The 20,491-nt window shown below is 56.7% G+C and overlaps 1 protein-coding gene across 3 annotated transcripts in view; it reads left to right on the plus strand.

Moving 5' to 3' along the window:
- Positions 1–19,097, plus strand: part of CXXC5 (CXXC finger protein 5) — a 34,217-nt gene extending 15,120 nt beyond the window's left edge. For all 3 annotated transcript variants that reach the window (XM_010971729.3, XM_074360755.1, XM_074360757.1), the window contains exons 2-3: positions 15,437–16,511; positions 18,045–19,097. In XM_010971729.3, coding sequence (XP_010970031.1) covers positions 15,597–16,511; positions 18,045–18,089 — 960 coding nt within the window. In that variant the 5' untranslated portion in view covers positions 15,437–15,596 and the 3' untranslated portion in view covers positions 18,090–19,097. The remainder of the gene's footprint in view (positions 1–15,436; positions 16,512–18,044) is intronic.
- Positions 19,098–20,491: the final 1,394 nt, after the last annotated feature.

Consider the following 20,491-nt stretch of genomic DNA (forward strand, 5'->3'; position numbering starts at 1 on the left):
AGAGCAGGCAGGGTGAGGGGGGCCAGGGAGGCAGGAGGAAAGATTGGCAGGAAGTGTAGGTAGGTACTTCCTGTGGCCAGAAGAGGAAGTACAAGACTCGACAGCTGAGTGCTGCCCTCCTTGTAGCCTTCAGACCCCTACCATATGCTCACCTCCCCATGTTCCTGCAGGTAAAAGGACAGGGTGGGCATGCTCTGTTTGGGGCTGGGGAAACTGAGGCATAAGGGATTGGCCGAGGCTCAAAGGAAACAGTGGCAGAACTGGGGCCACATCGTAGGTTACCCAGCCCTCCTGGCTTGAGCTATCCTTGACGCTCATTCTAGTGCTGGCTGACGATGACAGTAAAAATAACAGCACAGCTCTCATTTACTGAGCGTCTGTGCATGCTGGCCCTGCACTGAGAACTTTGCATACGTCCTGGTGGGGGTGGGGCTGTCACCACAGGCATTTTACAGGCCAGGGAATGGGCTCAGTAAGTGCAAGCCGCTTGTCTGAGATCACCTAGGCTGGAGGCTGCAGAGTAGGAGAGGAACCCTGATGCCATCGCCCATTTGGACCCTTTCATGGCCTGAACCTTTGCTTCTGGGGGGCTCCTACCATCTCCCATTATCACACACTATGAGTAATGTTCCTAGTTGGGCCAGTCCCCTCCCCACCTACGCCCAGCCCTATGTCTGTCCTGGGGCCCTCTGTTATCTTGGATCCAAGGAGAATTGGGATTGCTGACCCTTTTAAGTCTGGGGAGGGTGAGCCCTGTTGGCCTTGGCTTCTGCAGGGACGTGATTCACTGGGAGTAGGGGAGGAGTTGGGGTGCCCCAGGGAGCAGATTGTTTCTCCTTAGGGTTGGGGAGATCTCCTTGCAGAGAAGTTTTGGGAAAGTCAATGGCTAAGCTTGAGGGAGCTGCCTAGGGGCCTGGTCAGGGTCACACACCTTTCCCAACTTCAACTCCACCTTCCTGGGGACTCCTTTCCCCTCTCTGGGGAGCCCTGCACGGAGTAGTTAAGAAAGTACCCTTGAGCTGGAAATACCTTCCTCTTCTGTGTACAGGGGCAGCCACAGTGACCATCCCTAACCCCTGATCAGTGTGCTGGTTAGCCAAAGAGGGCACCAAGCACAGCGTGGCCCTGGGTCAGGGCTCACTAAAGGTCAGAGTCGTGTTTAATTTGCTAGAAGTTGGTGGCTGGCCTTAAATGGAGGAGCAGAATCTATGGGGCCCTGTGCTGTGTGGCAAGTCACTTCCCCTTTCTGGTCTCAGTTTCTACATCTGTAAAATGACTGAGAGTCTGCACTGCATATTATGAGGCAGAGGTAAGTCACAGTCAGACCAACACACTCACATGCCTGTAGTTGGTCCCCAGGTCCCCCAGACCTCATGCCAGCATGGGATCCAGGGGTACCAAGGTGGGCTTCTGGGGGGCTCCTACTTATCTCCCATAATCAAACACCTGAATTTTACTCTCACCTCCATCATACACAACTTGGGTGACTTTAGCCAATCACTAACCCACTCAGCTCTGAGCCTCAGTGTTCTTATCTGTGAAACGGGAAGACCATGGTGCTGTCCCCTTTGGGCTCCCATGAGAATAAAACAAGATGGTGTGGACAGAGCACCTGGCAGAGACTCGGATCATTGATGGTGACAGTGGAGCCCCACCCCCACCAGCTGTCCTCCTGGTTGCTGCCCCCCAACCCCCAGCCTTGGTCTCAGGGATTCTGGGAAGGAGACAGTGCCAGTCTGCTGGCTCAGCCGGCTTGGCCACTGACCTTCAGAGCACCCAGGCTGTCAAGGCCGCTTGACTGCCTGCCGGGCAGGCAGTGGGGAGCGCCAGCCAGCTCCTTGCCTGACGCTGCCCGCCCCTGCTCGCACTCTCCTCTCGGCGCCTGTGTGTGAGCTAATTAATCTCAGCCCCTTTGGGAAATTAGAATGCCACAGCCGCAGCCTCCTCAGCCTCGCAGTGCCTGTGCTGCTACTCGGTCCTGCCAAGACCCACTGGTTTGGGGACACAAGGTGGGGGATGGGGGCAGCAGGATGAACTAGGCAGGTATGAGTCTCCCTGAACCCTCCACCTCCTAGATGAGGGGGCTCTGGCTTCTCAACCCCCTCCCCTCCTATTCAGCATCCATAAGGATGCCAGACAGTTGCCCTGCTGGGGTGAAACCCAACCCCCAGTGCCTCTCTGACCTGGTCCTGAGGCCAGTATGGTCACATTCCATCTCATTGCAGGGTCTTCTTGCCTGCCCAGCTCGGGCTGATGGAGACAGATGTAATTATGGAATTTTGCTTGGGAAGTTAATTTGAAAAAGTTAATTAATTGGCGGTTCCAGAGGTGGCAGGCTCCACGCCCAGCCAGTCCTACTGACGTCAGTGCTGACCCGCCTGAGACATGCAGCTCTCTGGGCAGGCTGGGGAAAGAGACCCCAGTGACCTGGCTGGGCAGCCCTAACAGGCTGAAGGGCAAAGGGCAGACCAGTGTCCTGGCTCAGAGTGGTTACCTGGGAAGGGTGTGTCACCTGGACCTGCTAAGATGAACTCAGCATCTTGAGAACTCATCCACTTTTCTGTATGTTCAACAAGCCATTGTCAAGCTTCTACTATACATTGGCCCCAGTGTCTTGAGTGCCCCCAGCCAACATAGACCACTGAATGTTTTGTCTAGTTCTTCCGAATCCCTTTTCTCAAGAAGAACCTCTAAACCTCTAAACCTATTCCCATTTCCCTATTTTCCATTGTGTTCGAGGGACATTATTGGGTTCGTTGTGCAGATGAAGCAACTGAGGCTCAGAGGCTGGACTTGCCGTAGGTCATTCAGCTATATTCTCCAGCAGGATGGAGTAGAGGGTATATAAAGTTAGGCTTCTTCTCAACGGATGGACACTTCCATAAGCAGCCCCCACCCAAGGGTGGTGATAGGAGCCTTTAAGTTGACTGTACCCCAGAGAGGGGGCAAGAGAACATGGCCAACCCCTTCCATCCTCACACAGTTGTGCCTCCTCCTTTACCTCCCCAGGTATTTGTTGTACCCTGTGTTTGCATATAGGGACTTCCTCCACCCCCTCACCCATTCCTCAGGATGACCCAGCTGGGCTGAGGCAGGAGGCCCCATATCCTATGGATCCCTGGGGTATGTAGGGACCCCCTACTACCTCCTGGGCTCCCCTGCAGAGTTTCTGACCACAACAGCCTGACCAAGCTCTGGTGTCTGCAGGAATGTGGACTCGGTACAGTCTTTGTCTAGAGAGAGGAAGGGTCAGGACTGGGGCAAGAGGTGGCCAGGCCTGGGACAGATCAGGGATACTGACCCACAGGAGGCCAGCAAGGTGAGGAACATGGGCTTTCAAAAGGTTTGGGCCTGGGTTCCCCTAAGCTCTGTGGCCTCAGGTGAGTCCCTTAGCTTCTCTGAGCCTCATTTTCCTTATGTGGGAAACAGGTGATCATATATGCCACTCAGAGGGCTGTGGTTGAGACACAGAGCTCTAAGTATAACCACTTGAAGCATCTGGCTTTGGCACCAGACTTACTGCACTGCCTATTGGAGGCCTGCTGGGTGGGAGAGCAGGGAGTTGATGGGACAGTTCAGGTGCCAGGGCTTCAGAAGGCCAGATTTTTGGAGGGGAACCTGGTGCATGTGGTTGTGACAGGAGCTGGAGGACACAAGAGCCAACAGCAAGCGGCCCAGAGCCTTGGGGCCTCTAGGGGGAGTCAGTCCATACAGCATCTACTCCTGGATTTGTTTAGTGTGTTTCCTTACCTCCAGGATGTCCCCAAGGACCAAGGGGCCCTGTGGTTAATTGTATAGGCTTCACCTCTCATAGCTGTCCAGAATAAAAGTGACTGTCATTAGCAGGCAGAGCTGGGCATTTTGCATCCCATATCACTCTGATGTAGTGTGTAATTCTGGGTTTCTTCAAGGTCTGATCTCTAGTCTTGTGCTTAAATGGGCCACACACATTCCCTGAGCATCCTATTGGACTGGATATGGGCTTGAAGGGGAGAAGCTTCCTCTGCCCACCTTACCTCCAAGAAGCCCTTCCTGGTACCACCCTCCAGTAGGCCACTGGCTGAGCGTTCAGTGTTTTCTGCGCAGACTCTATTAAACCCTTCTGTGTGTATGTCAGTCCATGTTCCCCTCTAGCCTGGGAGCTCTCTGAGGGTGGGGTCCATGACATCTCTCTGATCCCATGACTGGTGGTCATAGGGCTTCTGCTTTCCTGTTTTGCAGATGGGCCAATTAAGGCCCTAGGAGGACATTGCTCAGCCAGGGTCACACAGCCTTTTGAGGGGCAGATGTAACCTGGCCCAGATGGGTGTCAGGCCACTGGTCCCCTCTTGGGTCTTCTGCAGGCCTCAGGACCTCCCCAGACTTCCTTGGGACCTGCAGCTCCTAACTCAACCTGGCAGGAAGTGTCCTGGCGTCCAGCCGTGAGGCCCACGCTCTGAGCTTGGGGCGTGAGGAATTCTGACATCCGAGTGTCAGAGGGCAGACCTTAATTTCTCTAAGATTCAGTTTCTTTATCTGTAAAGTGAGGATCCTGGTGCCTCTTCCTGGTAGTGCTTGGGGATGTAGCGTGGGTGGCTAAGAGAGAAGTTCTTAGCGCCATGCCTGAAACTTAGTAGGAACTCCTTCTTAAGTGTTACCATCTTTATTATTACTATTGACACTGTTATTTTGTTATCATTACATTATTATTCACCTTCCCAGGGCCCCAGCAGCTGAGGTGGCTCTGGGCCTGGATGCAGAGCTCTGGTCTGCGAAGTTGCAGTTCCTAATTAGTGCCCCAAGGAGAAGGCCTGGGTTTTTATTTTTGCTGGAGGACCCCACCTGCCCAAGGCTTCCCCAGGCTCTGTCATCAACTGGGCTAAGGCTGCAGCCCCCTCTCTAGCCACAGGTAGGGGGCCTGGCTCCAGGTGGAAGCCTCCCCAAATTTCCTCTGCTACTCCCTCTGCCTCCCAGACCTCCAGGGCCATGAATCATTTATGAGGCAAAAATGAAACCAATTAAGGACAAACTTTGAAAGCCTCTAATTGCTGCGCCTGGTGGCACCGAGGAATGAGGGGAGGCAGGCCTGTTCGGTGTGGAATCTCCTTGGCCCGGGCCTTCCCAGGCCGCCTGTACCACCGGGTCTCAGGGCACCGCGGCCTCCCGGCTCCCTGCCGCCTCCCGGCCGCGGACGTGCCTGCGCCGCTCCGGCTGCTGCGTCTGCCGCCCCGGCGCCTGCCCGCACGGGTCCCCTCCCCACGCCGCCCGCTCCAGGCCCGAGGTGATGGCGGCTGTTCCTGCCGATCTGGGGCCTGTGCCCCAGAGCTGGCCGTCTTTTCTCGGGGCAGGGGCCAGCCCTGCTGGCCTAGCTAAACCCAGATGAGCCCAGGACACCCTGTCCCTGAACTGAGAGGCTAGTTGTCCCCTCGCCCCCCAATCCTTGGATTCCATGCGTGGGTACCTGCTGGGAGGTGCGGGGATAGCTGCCTTGAGCGTCCCATTCAGTCTTAGAGAGAGAGCTGCCCATCCCAGCAGGAGAGGAGGAGGTTAGAGGGATGACAGATGAGACAGGGAAGCTGGAAGGATACAGGGGAAGGGATGGGGCTGAATTCCTGAGGTGTTGCGTTGATGCAGCGGGGTCCCACTTCCTCTCAGCTTTGCCACAAACGGTGACCTTATACAGATTCCTTAGCCTCAATTTCCCCACTTGTAAACTATCAGGATAGACCAGCTTTCTCTTGGATTTGGGATCTGAGGAGCTGGGCTTTACATGTCCCTACCCCCACCCTCTCTTGGGGGCTGCTGAGGGGGTGGATGTCAGGGTCTGGAGTATGGACCCAGCAGGGCCTGCCTCACTGCCCGGAGCCCTGGGCACCCGTGACCAGCCTGCTCACCGTGCTGAGGGACAGGCAGGCCCTGGGCACTCAGGCACGTTGTTTGCTGAAACCGAATTTCTGTGCTTGTGTTTTTCCATAATTATATTAGCAGGTGGGATTTTTCCTCAGGGAAGCGGTGGGAGGGGGAGCGCCATGGCAGTGTCCCCACCCGCTCTGAGCGTGAGCTCACACTCAGCTCTGCCTGCCTGCCGTAATGATTTTTTAATTATGCAGCCAGTGCTCGGAATTGCTAATCTGCCTCCAGCCCAGCATCCCCTCCTGCAGCTCACACCCCAACCCCTCACTAGTGTCCCCACAGTGGTGATGCCCAGCCTGACACCCATTGCTGTGCCTGAGACCACCACCACAGTGGCAGAGAGGGGAGGCCAGGGAGGGCCACAAGGGCACCTCTCCTCCATCTGCAAGTGACCGAACTTCGTTGGGTTGGGGGAGCTTGTGGCTTGCGCCCTCCAGGACAACTGTGGCTCTGAAAGTGGACAGAGGAGTAATCAGTGACCCCAAGGACACACACACACAAGTCTGATCTTTGTCTCTGTCACACCCATACTCACACTTTGCTTCTCTTACCACACACTCAGCGTCACAGCTCCACAAGCACAATAGCACGCTCTGTGTGTTTCTCACACACGTTGCCACACCTGAGAGCCAGGTTGCCCTCAGGAGACCCCATTGCTACCTCCCATGCCCTGCAGTAGTCCTGACCCCACTCTCTTGCCTCGCACCCTCCCATCCCACCCCCACTGCCTAACTGGGATGCACTCTGAGGGCTCCCCACTCCCACCTGGTGGGGTGGCTGCCTGTGGCTGGGGCCTGCCTGAACCTCCATCGACCCAGCCTGGGAGTGGGGGTGTGTTCTGCAGCACTGTGGCGGCGGCTCCTCTCCAGGCGCCCAGCTGTGGCATCTGTCAAGGTCAGATAGCGACTCCGGAACCAGCCGGCTCGGCCCCATGGCCCCTCTCGCCTCATTATTTTTGTGTTCCGGGGCTGCGGCGACACCTCCCTCCCTCCTCAGCCTCCCGCCTCTTGCCTGCCTCCCCCACACCTCTGCAGGGAGGGCCTGCGGTCTGGGGGCTTTTGTTTTCCAGTTTTTTCCACGCTCAGGCCAGGCAGGAGGGTAGATGCTGGCCAGAGCTGTTGGGTCTTGAACAGCAGACAAGGCAGGTGCCTCCCTTGTGGTTGGGACAGGTTCTTGGCTAGCAGAATCCTGGATTGGTTTCTCAGGGGCACAAACTGAACCTGGGCGGAGCTGAGCCTTCACCACAGCCCAAGTGTACCTGTGGGCTTCCTGTTTCCATAGGGGCCCCAAAACCTGGCATCAGTTCCTGCCTGCACCATCCCCATCCCAGGTGGGCCCCAGACTCACATCCCAGAACCCCTCAGGCCTGGATAAAATTCACAGTGAGCTCACATGGGCATACACACTGGCGTACATGTGGCAAAGGTGTGTTGACACTCACAGGCCAGAAGATCCCACAAACATCCAGCCACCATGTAAATCACTATACTTGTACACACGCACACATTCGGTCATATGCAGACATCCACAATGTGTATCGCACACACTCCACTTGTACACATGGGGAAGTCCCACAAAGACCTCCACTCCACTGGTGTATAAGCCCATGTGTACATCAGTGCTCAAACCCACAGAGAGTGACAACTGAGTCTGTGTACACACACACACACACACACACACACACACACACACACACACACACGAACATACAGCATGCACAGGTGTCTAACACACCTCCCATCCCATGTGGACACATGCAGATGCACTTGTCCCTGGTGCCGCTCCTCACGACACATACTCCAACCTGAGCTCTTTCCCTGGGGCCCGGTGTTCCTTGAGCGGTAACAACACGCAAGGAGCTCTTGTCCTCTGAAATGCTGAAGTGAGCTTGAGGCCTCCCCTTTGATGCACACTGTGTCCAGGGAGCCCCTGGAAAATAGGAAATGGTGGTTGACAGATGGACTGCCCTCCCCACCTGGCCAGCCTCCATGGATGTCCACCACCCTGGGCCCAAGGGCACTGAGATGAAGTGGGGTGGGCGGTTCCAGGAGGTCACGATGGGTTTGGTGGCTGCTGGCAGCGAGGGCAGGCTTTGGGTGGTGGCCTCTCAGGCTTTGTCTCTGAGTCCCTCTGCCTACCTTCAAGCCCCTCAGGGTCTCTGGGGTAGCCCTGGCCATCTACTCAGTTCCTCCTCCAGCTGTGGACTGCTGTGACTGCCCCTGAGAGGGGGAGGTAGCTGGAGGTTTAGCAGTGGCAGGGCCCCCACCCCCCAGGAAACTCAAAACCCTGGGCCAGCCGCGGGTGGCGGGTTGGGGCAGGCACAAAGAGGGCCTCTGTGCAGCCCGGCTGGGCTGCCCACAGGATTCTGGGGGAGGAGGCAGGAGCCGGTTTCCGTCCCATTCTGCTTCCTGCGGAGGCCGCCGGAATGCCCGGAGCTCTGGCCCAGCCTGGCCCGTCCGGCCCACCCGCAGCCCCTTCCCTTGTCTTTTCCTGGGCCTTAGGGTACAGCTGCAGACTTCTCTGCAACGGTATCCCCAGAGCCTGAGAACCACCCCCCAGGACCCACGGGAAACCTAGGAGGTTCCCCAAGGCTGAGAGCTGAACTGGACCTGATCCTCCAGCCAAAATCCCTCCTTCCATGTGCCTCAGAGCCCTTGGCCGGTGTTGGAGAGCCAGGCTCTGGAGTCACAGAGACCTGGTTTCAAATCCTGACTCTGCCACCTATTGACCTTGTGACCTTGTACAGTAGACTTTACTTCCCTGAGCCTCATCCATTGGTGCTACTGCTAGTAAACAGTTACAGAGATCTCAGCTAGAAGATGCATGTGAAATGCTTAGCACAATACCTAACAGAGAGTGAGTGCCCATTATTAGGGTCTGCTATTATCATGTCCTCTGGGGAGACAGGAATGGGAGGGGATTGGATGTTCTTGGCTCCAATAAGCCTCACATCATCTGGGGCTTGTGCCCAACCCTGTGGCCTGCTCAGAACCCTTCGCTCCAGGCCTCACTTTACCAATCTGAAAGTCACAGTGGGCTGATTCAGGCCCCTGGGGCCTTCCTCCTGGGATTTAGAGGGTGGGAGGGGGTCACTCTCTGGAGCCTATTTTCTGTGTCTCTCTACCTCCTTCCCCATGGGCCCCTCTGGGCTTATGACTCCAGCAGTTTGGGGTGAGGAGCAAGAACTGTTCTCCATTTTACAGATAGGAACAGAGCCTCTGTGTGGGGGAAGGTGTCAAAGTCAACAAGAGGGGACAGGGTGGAGCCACAAGCCTGACCTTTGGACTCCAGTCCCCCGACCAGTCCTATTGATACTTGCACTGCCTCCCCACCCCATTCCTTGGCCCCAGGTATCTCTGAGCTGCCCTTTCCTGGCTTGTCCTGGTGAAGACCACCAGGAGGGAAGTCTTAAGTGTGTAGGCTCTGACCCCAGGTTGTTGTCAGCTCAAATGTCACCACTTAAGTCTAAGATCGGGGGGCTCCCAAACACAGAGGCCATCATTTTCTCCAGATCACAACTGCTTATCAAATTGCCTGCTCTAAATGGGGCAGTAATAGTACTTCAGAAGGTGGGTGTGAGGATTCAATGAGACAAGGCGTGTACAGTGTCTAGCACATAGGAAGGCTGCCATACATGTTAGCTGTTATTCTCATGGTGCCATGTTGCAGCTGGGGAGACTGGCTCAGAGGCCATATGCCAAGGTTACACAGCAAGGAAGGGCCCTCCTGATCCTTTGACTTTTCCAAGGAAGGAACCTGGCCCAAAGGAAGTACCTGTTGAGGAAGGCCTTATCTTTATTTGAGGTATCCCAGGCTCTGTATCTCATTCCCTGGATCCCCAGGTCAGGGCATAGCTCCTGCCTGAGGCCTCAGTGTTCTTGTCCGTGAAATGGGCTGATCCCCTCCTCTAGGTGCTTTCGGGAGCTCAGTAAGGATGAACAGAGTCCCCTGTATTTCTGGGTTTTCTCAGCAGCATGCTTCTGTCCTCAGACGAGGGGGCTGAGCCTGTGCTGAGAAGAGGGGCATAAGAGGTCAGAGGGTGTGGAGTCAGGGAAAGAGGATTGCAGACCCACAGCCCAGTTCAGTCCTTGGCAGTCAGTTTTGGGGTGTTACTCTTAAAGAGACCCTAGTGGTATTGAGGGCATGTCCCACCCCAGGCCGTCTGCTGGGTGCTAACAGTGGTCAATGTGTCCTTGTATGTGTGTGTCCATCCATAGCTGGATATGTGCCCTGTGCTCTCCAGCAGGACCTGCATTTCTCCTAGCCTCCAAGACCAGTGTCCCCGTGTGTGTCTTCTTGGGCCTGAGTGGGGCTTTTTTTCCCTTTGGAAACTCCCCAGGCTGAATCATGGAAATCAGAGATGGAAACCCCCCCACACACACACCCAATTGCTCAGCTCAGTTCAACCACCGTAGCCTGTGGTCTCCCCTCCCCGTCACCACTGGCCAGCCCACCATCAGTCAGTCTGTCCATCTTGCCTCCCTTGGAGTCTAAGGAGACCAGCCCATCAAGATGGGTGGAGGGGTATGAGGGGGTATAGCAGGGATGGCAGGAATGTGCATGGAAGTGTGGGGAAGGGTGCGATGAGCCAGGGTGTGCAAGTCTGCAACCCTGCCTGGCTAGACAATGCAGGCTCTGCTGTGCGGGGGCCTTGGGGCTTGAAGGCCCTGAGGAAATGCTGCCTCCTCCAGGATGGCAGGCGGGATGACTGGGAGGCTGCTGCAGCGGAGTAGGAGGGGGGTGGTGCCTTGCTCAAACTCTGTCCTTGATTTATTGGTGATGGTTGCACAGTTCTGTAAATTTACTACAAATTAGTGAAATCTACACTGAGAAATGGATGAATTTTATAGTATGTAAACTATACCTCAATAAAGCTTTTTTTTAAAAAATCCTGCATTTGGCCTCAAGGTCCTGCCACCCTCATAGCCACACCTCGCACCATTTCCCCATTTCTTAGGAACACTTTCAGACTTGTGTCCCCCTTGGTAATCTCTCTTCATCCTAAACTCACAGGCTAAGCAGCCCCTTCCTCCAGCAAGGCCCCCATGACCCACTCGGTCCCTTTCCTGCTCTCTCGTTTCACATTGGTTGGTGTAACCATCGGCCCAGCTCACGTGTACTCCTCCAGGGCAGTGCCGGGTCTGTATCCTCCGCTCTCTCCCCAGGACCACAGGGCAGGGGTCCGCTATTGAGTAGGCAGTGCAGGCTGTGTGCAACCTAACATCTAGAACATCTCACCATGGGCCACTTGTGTGCATGTCTAATGCAGACAGCAGGGACCCACCCCACAGTGCCCGCCTGCCTCCACCCCATTGCTGTGTAGCCTGAAGGCTCAGGACAGAGCCCTGCTGGGGATGAATCCTGGCTCCCCTGGCACTGAGGGAGGAGTGAGGGCACTGCCATCACCTCTGGTGACCTCATTGCCAGCTGGCATTATGATGTCATTGGCCCTGCATTCCGGGTTCCTGCCTGGGTTTCTCCAAGTCCCCCAGGTGGGGACACTCCCTGGGGTCTGTGACAGCTCACCCCCTGACCACTAAAGGTGATGGCATGGTAACAACCCTGGGGGTGGGGGTGGGGGCAGCCTCAGGGTAGCTGGGCCACATTACCCTGGGCTAATCTGTCAGTTGCCCACATAGAACAAAGGCGGTCAGAGTAGGGTGACTAACACTTGGGCTCTGGGTTCAAGCTCTACCCCTGCTGGGCACCTGCTGCTTAACCTTGGCTTCACAGCTTGAACCTCACTGAGCCTCAATTTCTTCATCTCTGAAATTGGTTAATAGTTGCTATTTCCCTAATTACTAGGAGGAGTCAAGGAGGGAGAAAAGACATGTAAAGCCTAGAGTACAGGGCCTGGGACACAGTAGGTGCTCAACAAATGCTAGCTGATAGGGCTGGATAGTTAAGGGAACCTGAGTGTTGCTTGGTGAGAGCTGGCTAGGGAGGGGCAGGGTCCATGCTTTCTGGGACTGGCCGGGACCTGGGATTAGAGGCAGGGGTGGCCCCACTGTCAGGAAAGGGCTCCAGCTTTGACTGTCCCTCGCTTCCCAGCTGAGCCAGTAAACTTGAGCCCACAGGAGGTGGGGCCCCACAGCCCAGCCCTGAGGCCAGGAACCCACTGACCCCTCTTCCCAGGCCTTGGGCTGGAGTGGGCTGGGGCTCCAAACAAGGTGGGTCTCGTCTGGTCTACCCCTGCCTTTGCCTCTGCCTCCCTCTCCCGTGGGCAGGTCCAGCTCACTGCCTTCTCTTGGTCCCCAGGTCTGGACTCTCCTCAGAGCTCTGTTTCCTTGTCTCTTAGACCCTCAAGTCTCTGAGCTGGGTTAGGGGCCCTGAGTCTCTGAGCCCAGTCACCCCAGTCTCTGCTCCCCATGATGCTCTGTTCTCTAACCTTGACCCTTTGCCCTGTCCTCTCCCAGTCCCCTTTTCTCTGACCCACTCCTGGAGTCCTCTGTCTCATAATCCTCTATCCCTACCACCTGTCTCTATTCTTCTGGCCCCATGTCCCCCTCTGCTCCCCAGCTCTCCATGACTGGTTCCCCTCTCACCCCCCCCCCGCCCCCGCCCCCTGAGCTCTGTCCCCGCCCGTCAGCCCCTGGTCCCAGCTCCCGGCCGGCCCGGCTCCTGCATGGACAAAGGGGTCCTTTGTGGGCTGACCGCGGCTGGCGGGGCGGCGGGGCGCTGGCTCCGCATTGCTGATGAAACGGAGCCCTTTGTTGTCCCTCCTCAGGCGCAGTATTTCTTTTTGGGGGCTGGATGCGTTCCTGGCAGGGCCGATGATGGATGCGCCCGCCGCCCGCTCGCCCGCCAGCTTTCCCTCCCGCTCATTCCCGCTCCGCTTCAACGCAGCCCCAGCTCCTCCCCTGCCGCCTGGGCACTGTCAGGCCCTTTCTGGCCTGGGAGGGGTTGCTGTGTGCCCTATAGTAGAAGGCTGGGGCCTGGGAGAAGGTCTTCTCTTATGTCTTCCCCTTCCATGAGTAGAGCACACAGGCCCTGTGGTCATGGTCCACTGGGACCAAGGCATCAGCCTTTCCCTGGGTCTGAAAGAGAAGAGGAGCCAGGTACAAGGGCAGATTTGGAACAGGCTTGGTTGAGGGCCAGGCTTTGGGCCTGGATGTTGGTTTCTGCCCACTCTAAGATTTGAGGACAGAGTTACCCCGTGTACTAGTCCCCCTTGTGTACCCCCCACCTTCAGTTTCTGTGGCTGACAAACCAGTGTTCTGCCTGCAGCACCTGTTCAATGACATATCACGTCCTCTGGTCCTGAGCTCAGCATGTCCTGGGACCTGGTGGTCTAGGGGCCGGTAGCCCCCGAGGAAGGACAGAAGAATGAAAGATCAGAGAGATTCAAAGAGGGGGGCCAGAGATGAAGAGAACATGAGGTTTGGTCCCCAGCAAGAGAGACTCAGGTTGGAGACAAAAGCAGAGAGACTTAGCCACAGCACCAGCCCTGAACACAGGCAGGCCCGGCTGTGTCGGAGGGAGCTGACTTCTAATTGACCTGCCCGCCCCACACGCAGAGCCAGATCCTGGAGCCTGGAGGAGGGAGGGAGGGAGTAGAGCAAGAGCAGCGTTAATGCAGCTATCGATTTCTGCCACCAGCCAGCAGGCCGCAGAGGCGGGGTACGCACAGAGGGGCTAGGACGCAGACTGCTCCCCTCCCCACCTCTCCAGCCCGCGGGCGCCTGCCTTCTCCTGTCTGCTCCCCTCACCCTGTGTCTAGGGCTGGTCGGGCTGTGGTCCAGGGCAGGGAGTTGAGCTCGGAGGGGCAAGGACTAGATGAGTTGACTTGGGATGATGATTTCCAGCCCTGATCTCACTGGCCCTGGTACCCAGCACCTCATCCGGGCCATTGATGCCTGGAGGGGTCCTGATCTCTGAGGTCAGGGGCCCAAGAGCCAGCCTGGGCTTGCACCTTAGGAGGTAGAATGGGGCACAGCTTTCCTGGGGCATATGTGGCCCTCTTGCTCTTACTACGACTTTGACCTCCATGATACCCCCATTCTGGACACCCTGCCTGGCCCTCCTGGGTTTGTTCTGGTGGAATCTGCCAGCTTGCCCAGCTCTTCCTTACCACCATCTGCCTTCACTAGAAAGGAGCTTAGGTGGGCTAGTGCCTGCTTTGGAGGGGCAGGGATTGTCTGGCTGGCTACTGCTGTCTGCTATTCACCTCATCCTGGAGATAGCGCATTTCCCTCGCCTGCACTCGCTCCTCCTCACGGCCACTCCCTAGCAGTCCTGGGCCAGGGGCCTTGCCTGCACTGGACCTTGATTTCTCCTTCTGTAAGTGCACAGGGTTGGACTAGATGACCTCCCAGGACAGCCGGAGTCCTGTGACTAGGGGATGGTGGGGTTGCCTGGGGACAAAGATGCAGTGTGTGCCGCCCCCAAGCCCAGGGCGGGACTGGCCCAGCCAGATGTGCGCCTCCCCCTCAAGTCGCCAGCTGCTCGGGCTGGCCCTGTCCTCCCGCCCCTCTCCTGGGGGTTGCTGGCCTGCGGCAGGCAGACACTAGAGAGGCAGGGCTGATGAGGAAACTACCACTCCGCTCCATCTGGAACAGTTCCTTCCAGAGTTCCTGGCCAAGGAGCCTGGTTGCTCACATGCCTTAGTCCTGGGGCCTGAGCAGAGCAGGCTCTGTCCTAGGAAGGGGCTCCGCAGACACGTGGACGGACCTGAAGAACAGGCTCCGTTTCCTGGAGGGTCACACCTGCTCTCAGTCCTCTCACACAAGCCAGAGGTCCCTCCTGCCCACAGTCCAGTCCTGCTCTCTAGGCTCTCACTGGGACCTCCATCCAGACCCATCTGGGAGCTAGGTCAGAGCACAGCAGTGATGCCTGAGTCGAGACAAGAGTGGGTTCTGAGGTTTAAGAGAGAGAAGGGTGTGCCATTGTGTGCACAGGCATGTCCCCCACTCCTCCCCTCTGGCACAGTGCTGCCTGCCCTCTAGCAGGAGGATACATGCTCCTTGAAGTAAGCGTTCTGTGCTCTATTTGGCAAACTGTTAAACAAAGTCAGTTTCCTTTATCTGCAGGACTTGCCAGAGCCTTGAGATAATTGATGTGTATTAAGAATCTCAGACAGCATCCAGGGGCAGCTTCCCAGGCTTTTTGATCTACACCACCCAGTCCTTCAGAGACTGTTCCCACCCCGCTTCATAGTTGGGTCAGTGAACAATCAGGAAGCAGAGGGTGACTCTGTAACCCTCCAAGGTTAATCAAGCTCTCCAGCTCTCTCCTGCCCCCAGCACAGACTCTAGCAGGGCAGAGGGAGACCCAGCTGAGCCTCTGCCACACTACTTGGTGGCTGTGTATCCATGGGCTAGTCCATTCTTCTCCCAAATCTTTTCTTCATCTATAAAACAGGTTATTACTAGCTACAGCTTTGTAGGGTTCTGTGAGTCTTAAGTGAGATCATACAAATTAGGAATTCCTAACTATGGTTGGCATTTCGTAAATGCCTAGCCAGGATGTGATATTGTGGTGGTGATGGTGGCGGTGGTGGAGGGGGTGTCTGCTGCCCTGACCCTGTATCCTCTTGCCCTGACAGAGTGAAGACACTGCCACGTGGACATCTGACCATGTACCTGCCCTGAGCAGCAAGGCCTACCAGGTGTTTCTGTCGTGGGCAGCAGGGCCAAGTGCTCATCTGTGGACCCCCCGCAGTTGGCAGGCTCCCCCAACAGTGGGGTCTGGGCCTCGGCCCCACCATGTCGAGCCTCGGCAGTGGCCCCCAGGACACCAGCAGCAGTAGCAGCAGCAACACCAGTGGCAGCAGTGGCAGTGGCCCAAAGGCTGGAGTGGCAGACAAGAGTGCGGCGGCAGCCGCGGCTGCGCCCACCTCGGTGGCGGATGATGCACCACCCCCCGAGCGTCGGAACAAGAGCGGCATCATCAGCGAACCCCTCAACAAGAGCCTGCGCCGCTCCCGCCCTCTCTCCCACTACTCTTCCTTTGGGGGCAGTGGTGGCAGTGGTGGTGGCAGCATGATGGGCGGGGAGTCTACCGAAAAGGCTGCTGCGGCTGCAGCCGCTGCCTCCCTGTTGGCCAATGGGCATGACCTGGCAGCAGCCATGGCTGTGGACAAAAGCAACCCTACCTCAAAGCACAAAAGTGGTGCTGTGGCCAGCCTGCTGAGCAAGGCAGAGCGGGCCACGGAGCTGGCAGCCGAGGGACAGCTGACGCTGCAGCAGTTCGCGCAGTCCACGGAGATGCTGAAGCGCGTGGTGCAGGAGCACCTACCGCTGATGAGCGAGGCGGGCGCCGGCCTGCCTGACATGGAGGCCGTGGCGGGTGCCGAAGCCCTCAACGGCCAGTCCGACTTCCCCTACCTGGGCGCCTTCCCCATCAACCCAGGCCTCTTCATCATGACCCCGGCGGGCGTGTTCCTGGCTGAGAGTGCGCTGCACATGGCTGGCCTGGCCGAGTACCCCATGCAGGGAGAGCTGGCCTCCGCCATCAGCTCGGGCAAGAAGAAGCGGAAACGCTGTGGCATGTGTGCGCCCTGCCGGCGGCGCATCAACTGCGAGCAGTGCAGCAGTTGTAGGAACCGAAAGACTGGCCATCAGATTTGCAAATTCAGAAAATGTGAGGAACTCAAAAAGAAGCCTTCCGCTGCTCTGGAGGTAACGGCGCCTTAGAGGGAGGTGTGTGGGCTCTTGCGTCTGTCTGGCAGTCCAAACCCACTCCTGCCCCTATTCCCACCTTTCCTGCCTGGGCAAGTGTCTGGGGGATGCCCAGCCCATCTCTGGGCTCTGGGGTTTTAGGGCAGGCTCCAAGACACTAGTTCACTGCCCCACAAGTCAGAGCCACATCCTGCGATAGATGCCCTCAGGTTGTTTTGAACCTAGGCAAGCATGAAATTCCAGGCAGAGGCCTAGCATTCTCTCCAGGCCTCGGGATTCTGAACCCATCCTGGAGTTCTAGGTCAGGTATTGAGATTCCCACACAGGTCCTAAGTCTTTGACTTTCAGACATGTCCTAAAGCTTCCAGTCCCTGACCCAAGATTCCGGGACTCTCCTCTGCACCATTTGAGGGGTTCTGTCTGGTAGACCCTGTGGCTTTGAGGGGTTAGCCCCTCATTTGCCCCTTCAGAGCCCACCCTTTACCCCCGAGGCCACCCAAGGATACAGCAGCTCCAGTGCTGACTGCCCTGCTCTGAGGGCTGGAAGAACCCTAGCTCTAGGCACCTAGTTAACAAATTTGGGGTGCCTTGGGACCCTAAGGTCAGTCTGGCTGCATACTTAATAGCCAGGGGTCCTGTGGGCCTGGAACTAGGGGGTGGCTTGAGCCTGGGGAATGGGCAAGCCCTGTCCACTATGGGATTGGCTTTGAGAAGGCAGAAGGGTTCCCATGCTATTTTCTCACCACCCTTGTGGCAGGGCCTGTCCCCATGCCCTCAGCCATGACACCTTGCTGTGGTGTCAGGCCCGGGGACAAAAGCATCTTTTCAGCCTGCTGACCCTGCCCTGTCCCCGCCCCTCTGTGAGTGGGCTTGACGCAGATGTTCAGAATGGTTATAAAACAGTGGTATTCCAGCTGTGGCTAGCCCCCCACCCCAAGCCCCAAACATCATGTATCTGCTCTCCTGTCCAGAGAACACACTTGTGTGCACACAAAGGCACCTGCTCTCATCTAGTGTAGAGACAGATACACACACACACACACACATACATCCTGCCCAGTACCCAGTCTTATTATAGACGCAGCTCTTAAAACACAGCAAGCATCCTTCCTTCCCACCACAGCTCCAGACACACTACACACTGTATCATAGCTCAAGGCACACACCTTGTATGTGTCCAGTGCACACGCGTACACACTCATTTGACAGAAACGTGACTGTAACTCTCAGATGTACCACAGTCGCCTGGCGCTTAAGGCTTTTGGACCAGGGAAAGGAGTCCTCCTGTCTGGATGGAGTGTTTCTGGGCACAGTGGCTCAGGAGGCCTCCAGGTGCTCCAGGCCCTCCAGTGGCCCAGCGGGTCAGGCTCCTCCTCTGGCCTGGCCAGGATGGCAGGAGCTCCACGGGGTGGCCGCTTTTACTCCATGCCCATCCCTCCGCCATGAGGCCACCCACGGGGGAACGTCTTTGCACCAGGCCCAGCCGGACCCTGACTGAACTCTCTCCTTGTTTTTGTCTCCCGCCCCCGCCAGAAGGTGATGCTTCCGACGGGAGCCGCCTTCCGGTGGTTTCAGTGACGGCGGCGGGAACCCAAAGCTGCCCTCTCCGTGCAATGTCACTGCTCGTGTGGTCTCCGGCAAGGGATTCGGGCGAAGACAAACGGATGCACCCGTCTTTAGAACCAAAAATATTCTCACAGATTTCATTCCTGTTTTTATATATATATTTTTTGTTGTCGTTTTAACATCTCCACGTCCCCAGTATAAAAAGAAAAAGAAAAGAAAAAAAATTTAACTGCTTTTTCGGAAGAACAACAAAAAAAAGAGGTAAAGACGAATCTATAAAGTACCGAGACTTCCTGGGCAGAGAATGGACAATCAGTTTCCTTCCTGTGTCGATGTTGATGTTGTCTGTGCAGGAGATGCAGTTTTTGTGTAGAGAATGTAAATTTTCTGTAACCTTTTGAAATCTAGTTACTAATAAGCACTACTGTAATTTAGCACAGTTTAACTCCACCCTCATTTAAACTTCCTTTAATTCTTTCCGACCATGAAATAGTGCATAGTTTGCCTGGAGAATCCACTCACGTTTATAAAGAGAATGTTGATGGCGCTGTGTCGAAGCCCCTGTGTATCCATCCACGCGTGTGGAGCTGCCGCGAGGAGCTCGCAGAGCGGGAGGGAGCAGCCCACTCACCCTCCCCAGGGTGGGGTGGAGGGGCAGGCCAGCCATGCCGCGCCCACGGTCCCCAGAATGGGATCCCCCACCCCAACAGTGATGATTTTGCGAAAACGAAAGTTCTGTCGTTTATCCATTGAGATCTGGGGAGCCCATGTCTCAATATTTCTGAACCTGGCTACTTTCCTTAGAGAAAATAAGTCCTTTTTTTCTGGCCTTGCTGCTGGTAACAGAAGAAAGGGCTTCTTTGCGTGGCCCCATGCCGGTGGGGGTGGGTGCCCAGGGGCCCCCTGAGGCCTGGGCCCCCTTGCCCATGGCCAGCTTCCTGCTGATGAACATGCTGTTTGTATTGTTTTAGGAAACCAGGCTGTTTTGTGAATAAAACGAATGCATGTTTGTGTCACGAAGCACCACTGGCTTCTTGCTCTCCGGTTCTCGGGCCTGGCTTGGGGGCTGTTGCTGGGCGGGTTTGCTGGGACCACCTTGGAAAGGAAAAAGGATGGCCCAGGGACATTTAGAGTGGGGATCTCATGGAACGTGAGGCCCTCTGGATCCAGAAGCAGGGCAAGCAGGAGCAGCCAGCCTGGCCGACAGGATGGAAATTCTGTTAATCTGGAAGTGGCTGGTACTGGAGCACCTCGCCTGCCTGATTGTACCCACTACCTCAGGATCTGGACCTCCAGGGACCTTCACTCACCTGGTGCTACCTTCTCTGTTTACCTAAAGTCATCAAGCCTGATCAGTGCAAAGCAGCCAGCGGTACTAGAGGTGGGGCCTGAGCTGCCTGTCAGGTTCTTATTTCTTTCTTCTCAGTTGCAGGGATCTAGTGCTCCCCAGCCACTGAGGTGATTCCCCAGGGATTGGCTTTAGCCCAGGTTCATGGGGACTTGGCTGTGCCTGGCACACACACAGACACCCCCCACCATCCCCATATTACTCCCTTCCAGGCTGCTGTACTAGGGCCTAGAGGTGTCCCTGACTTTGGCTCTTGTGTGACTGTCCCCACCCCCCAGGAAGTTTGTTGGCCTAAGGTTGTCTGGGACCTCCAGGGCCAGATGTCTGGGGAAATCACCACACAGCCACATGGTCTAGTCCAGGGCAGCCTGAACAGGAAGGGGTGGCAGCTGCATGCCCCACCCCTGGACATCACAGAGGCCGGCCTGCAGGATGAGGCCTGTCATCCGCTTGACCATTTCCTCTATCCAGCTGCTCAGAGCCTTGTTGAGATGGAGCTAGACTTGAGGAAGGACTTACCGACGATGTTGGGGTCTGGCTTCAGGTGGGTAAGGGCTTTGGGGATGAGGGAAGGGGCGACTTCTGAAGCTGAGTGGGCAGTGAGGTGGGGGAAACGGGCTATCTCTGCCATTGTTCCGGGGAGGAGAAAAAGCAGCCATGTTGGGCAGGGGCTCTGACCCTCAACCCCTTCCCGGGTGTCGCAAGCTCCCTTCGAGCACCAGGAGCTCAGCAGCCTGGCCTGGCACAGCGGGGGCAGGCGGGGGCGGTGGGAGGCAGCTTTCAACTTCATCTCTGCCTGGGAAAAATTCCCTTTCATGTGGCTGCCTGTGATCTCTCCAGGCGGCTCTGCCGAAGGAGGGGGCGTCCAGCGGGGAGCAGGGGGAGGTGTTGCCGCCTGGGGCACCCTCGCCCCCTGCACAACGCAGACCGTGGCACCTCCAGAACCTTTTGGAGGTGGGGAGGGTCCTCCCTGGGGAGTAGGGGCGGGAAGCCTGTCCGGCAGGGGGCACCTGGGCAGGAGGCCTCTGCCTGCCCCCCGCCTGGCTGCTGGCAGCACACAGGCCGC

Source organism: Camelus bactrianus, chromosome 3 (assembly GCF_048773025.1).
Source record: "Camelus bactrianus isolate YW-2024 breed Bactrian camel chromosome 3, ASM4877302v1, whole genome shotgun sequence".
NCBI classification, from domain to species: domain Eukaryota; kingdom Metazoa; phylum Chordata; class Mammalia; order Artiodactyla; family Camelidae; genus Camelus; species Camelus bactrianus.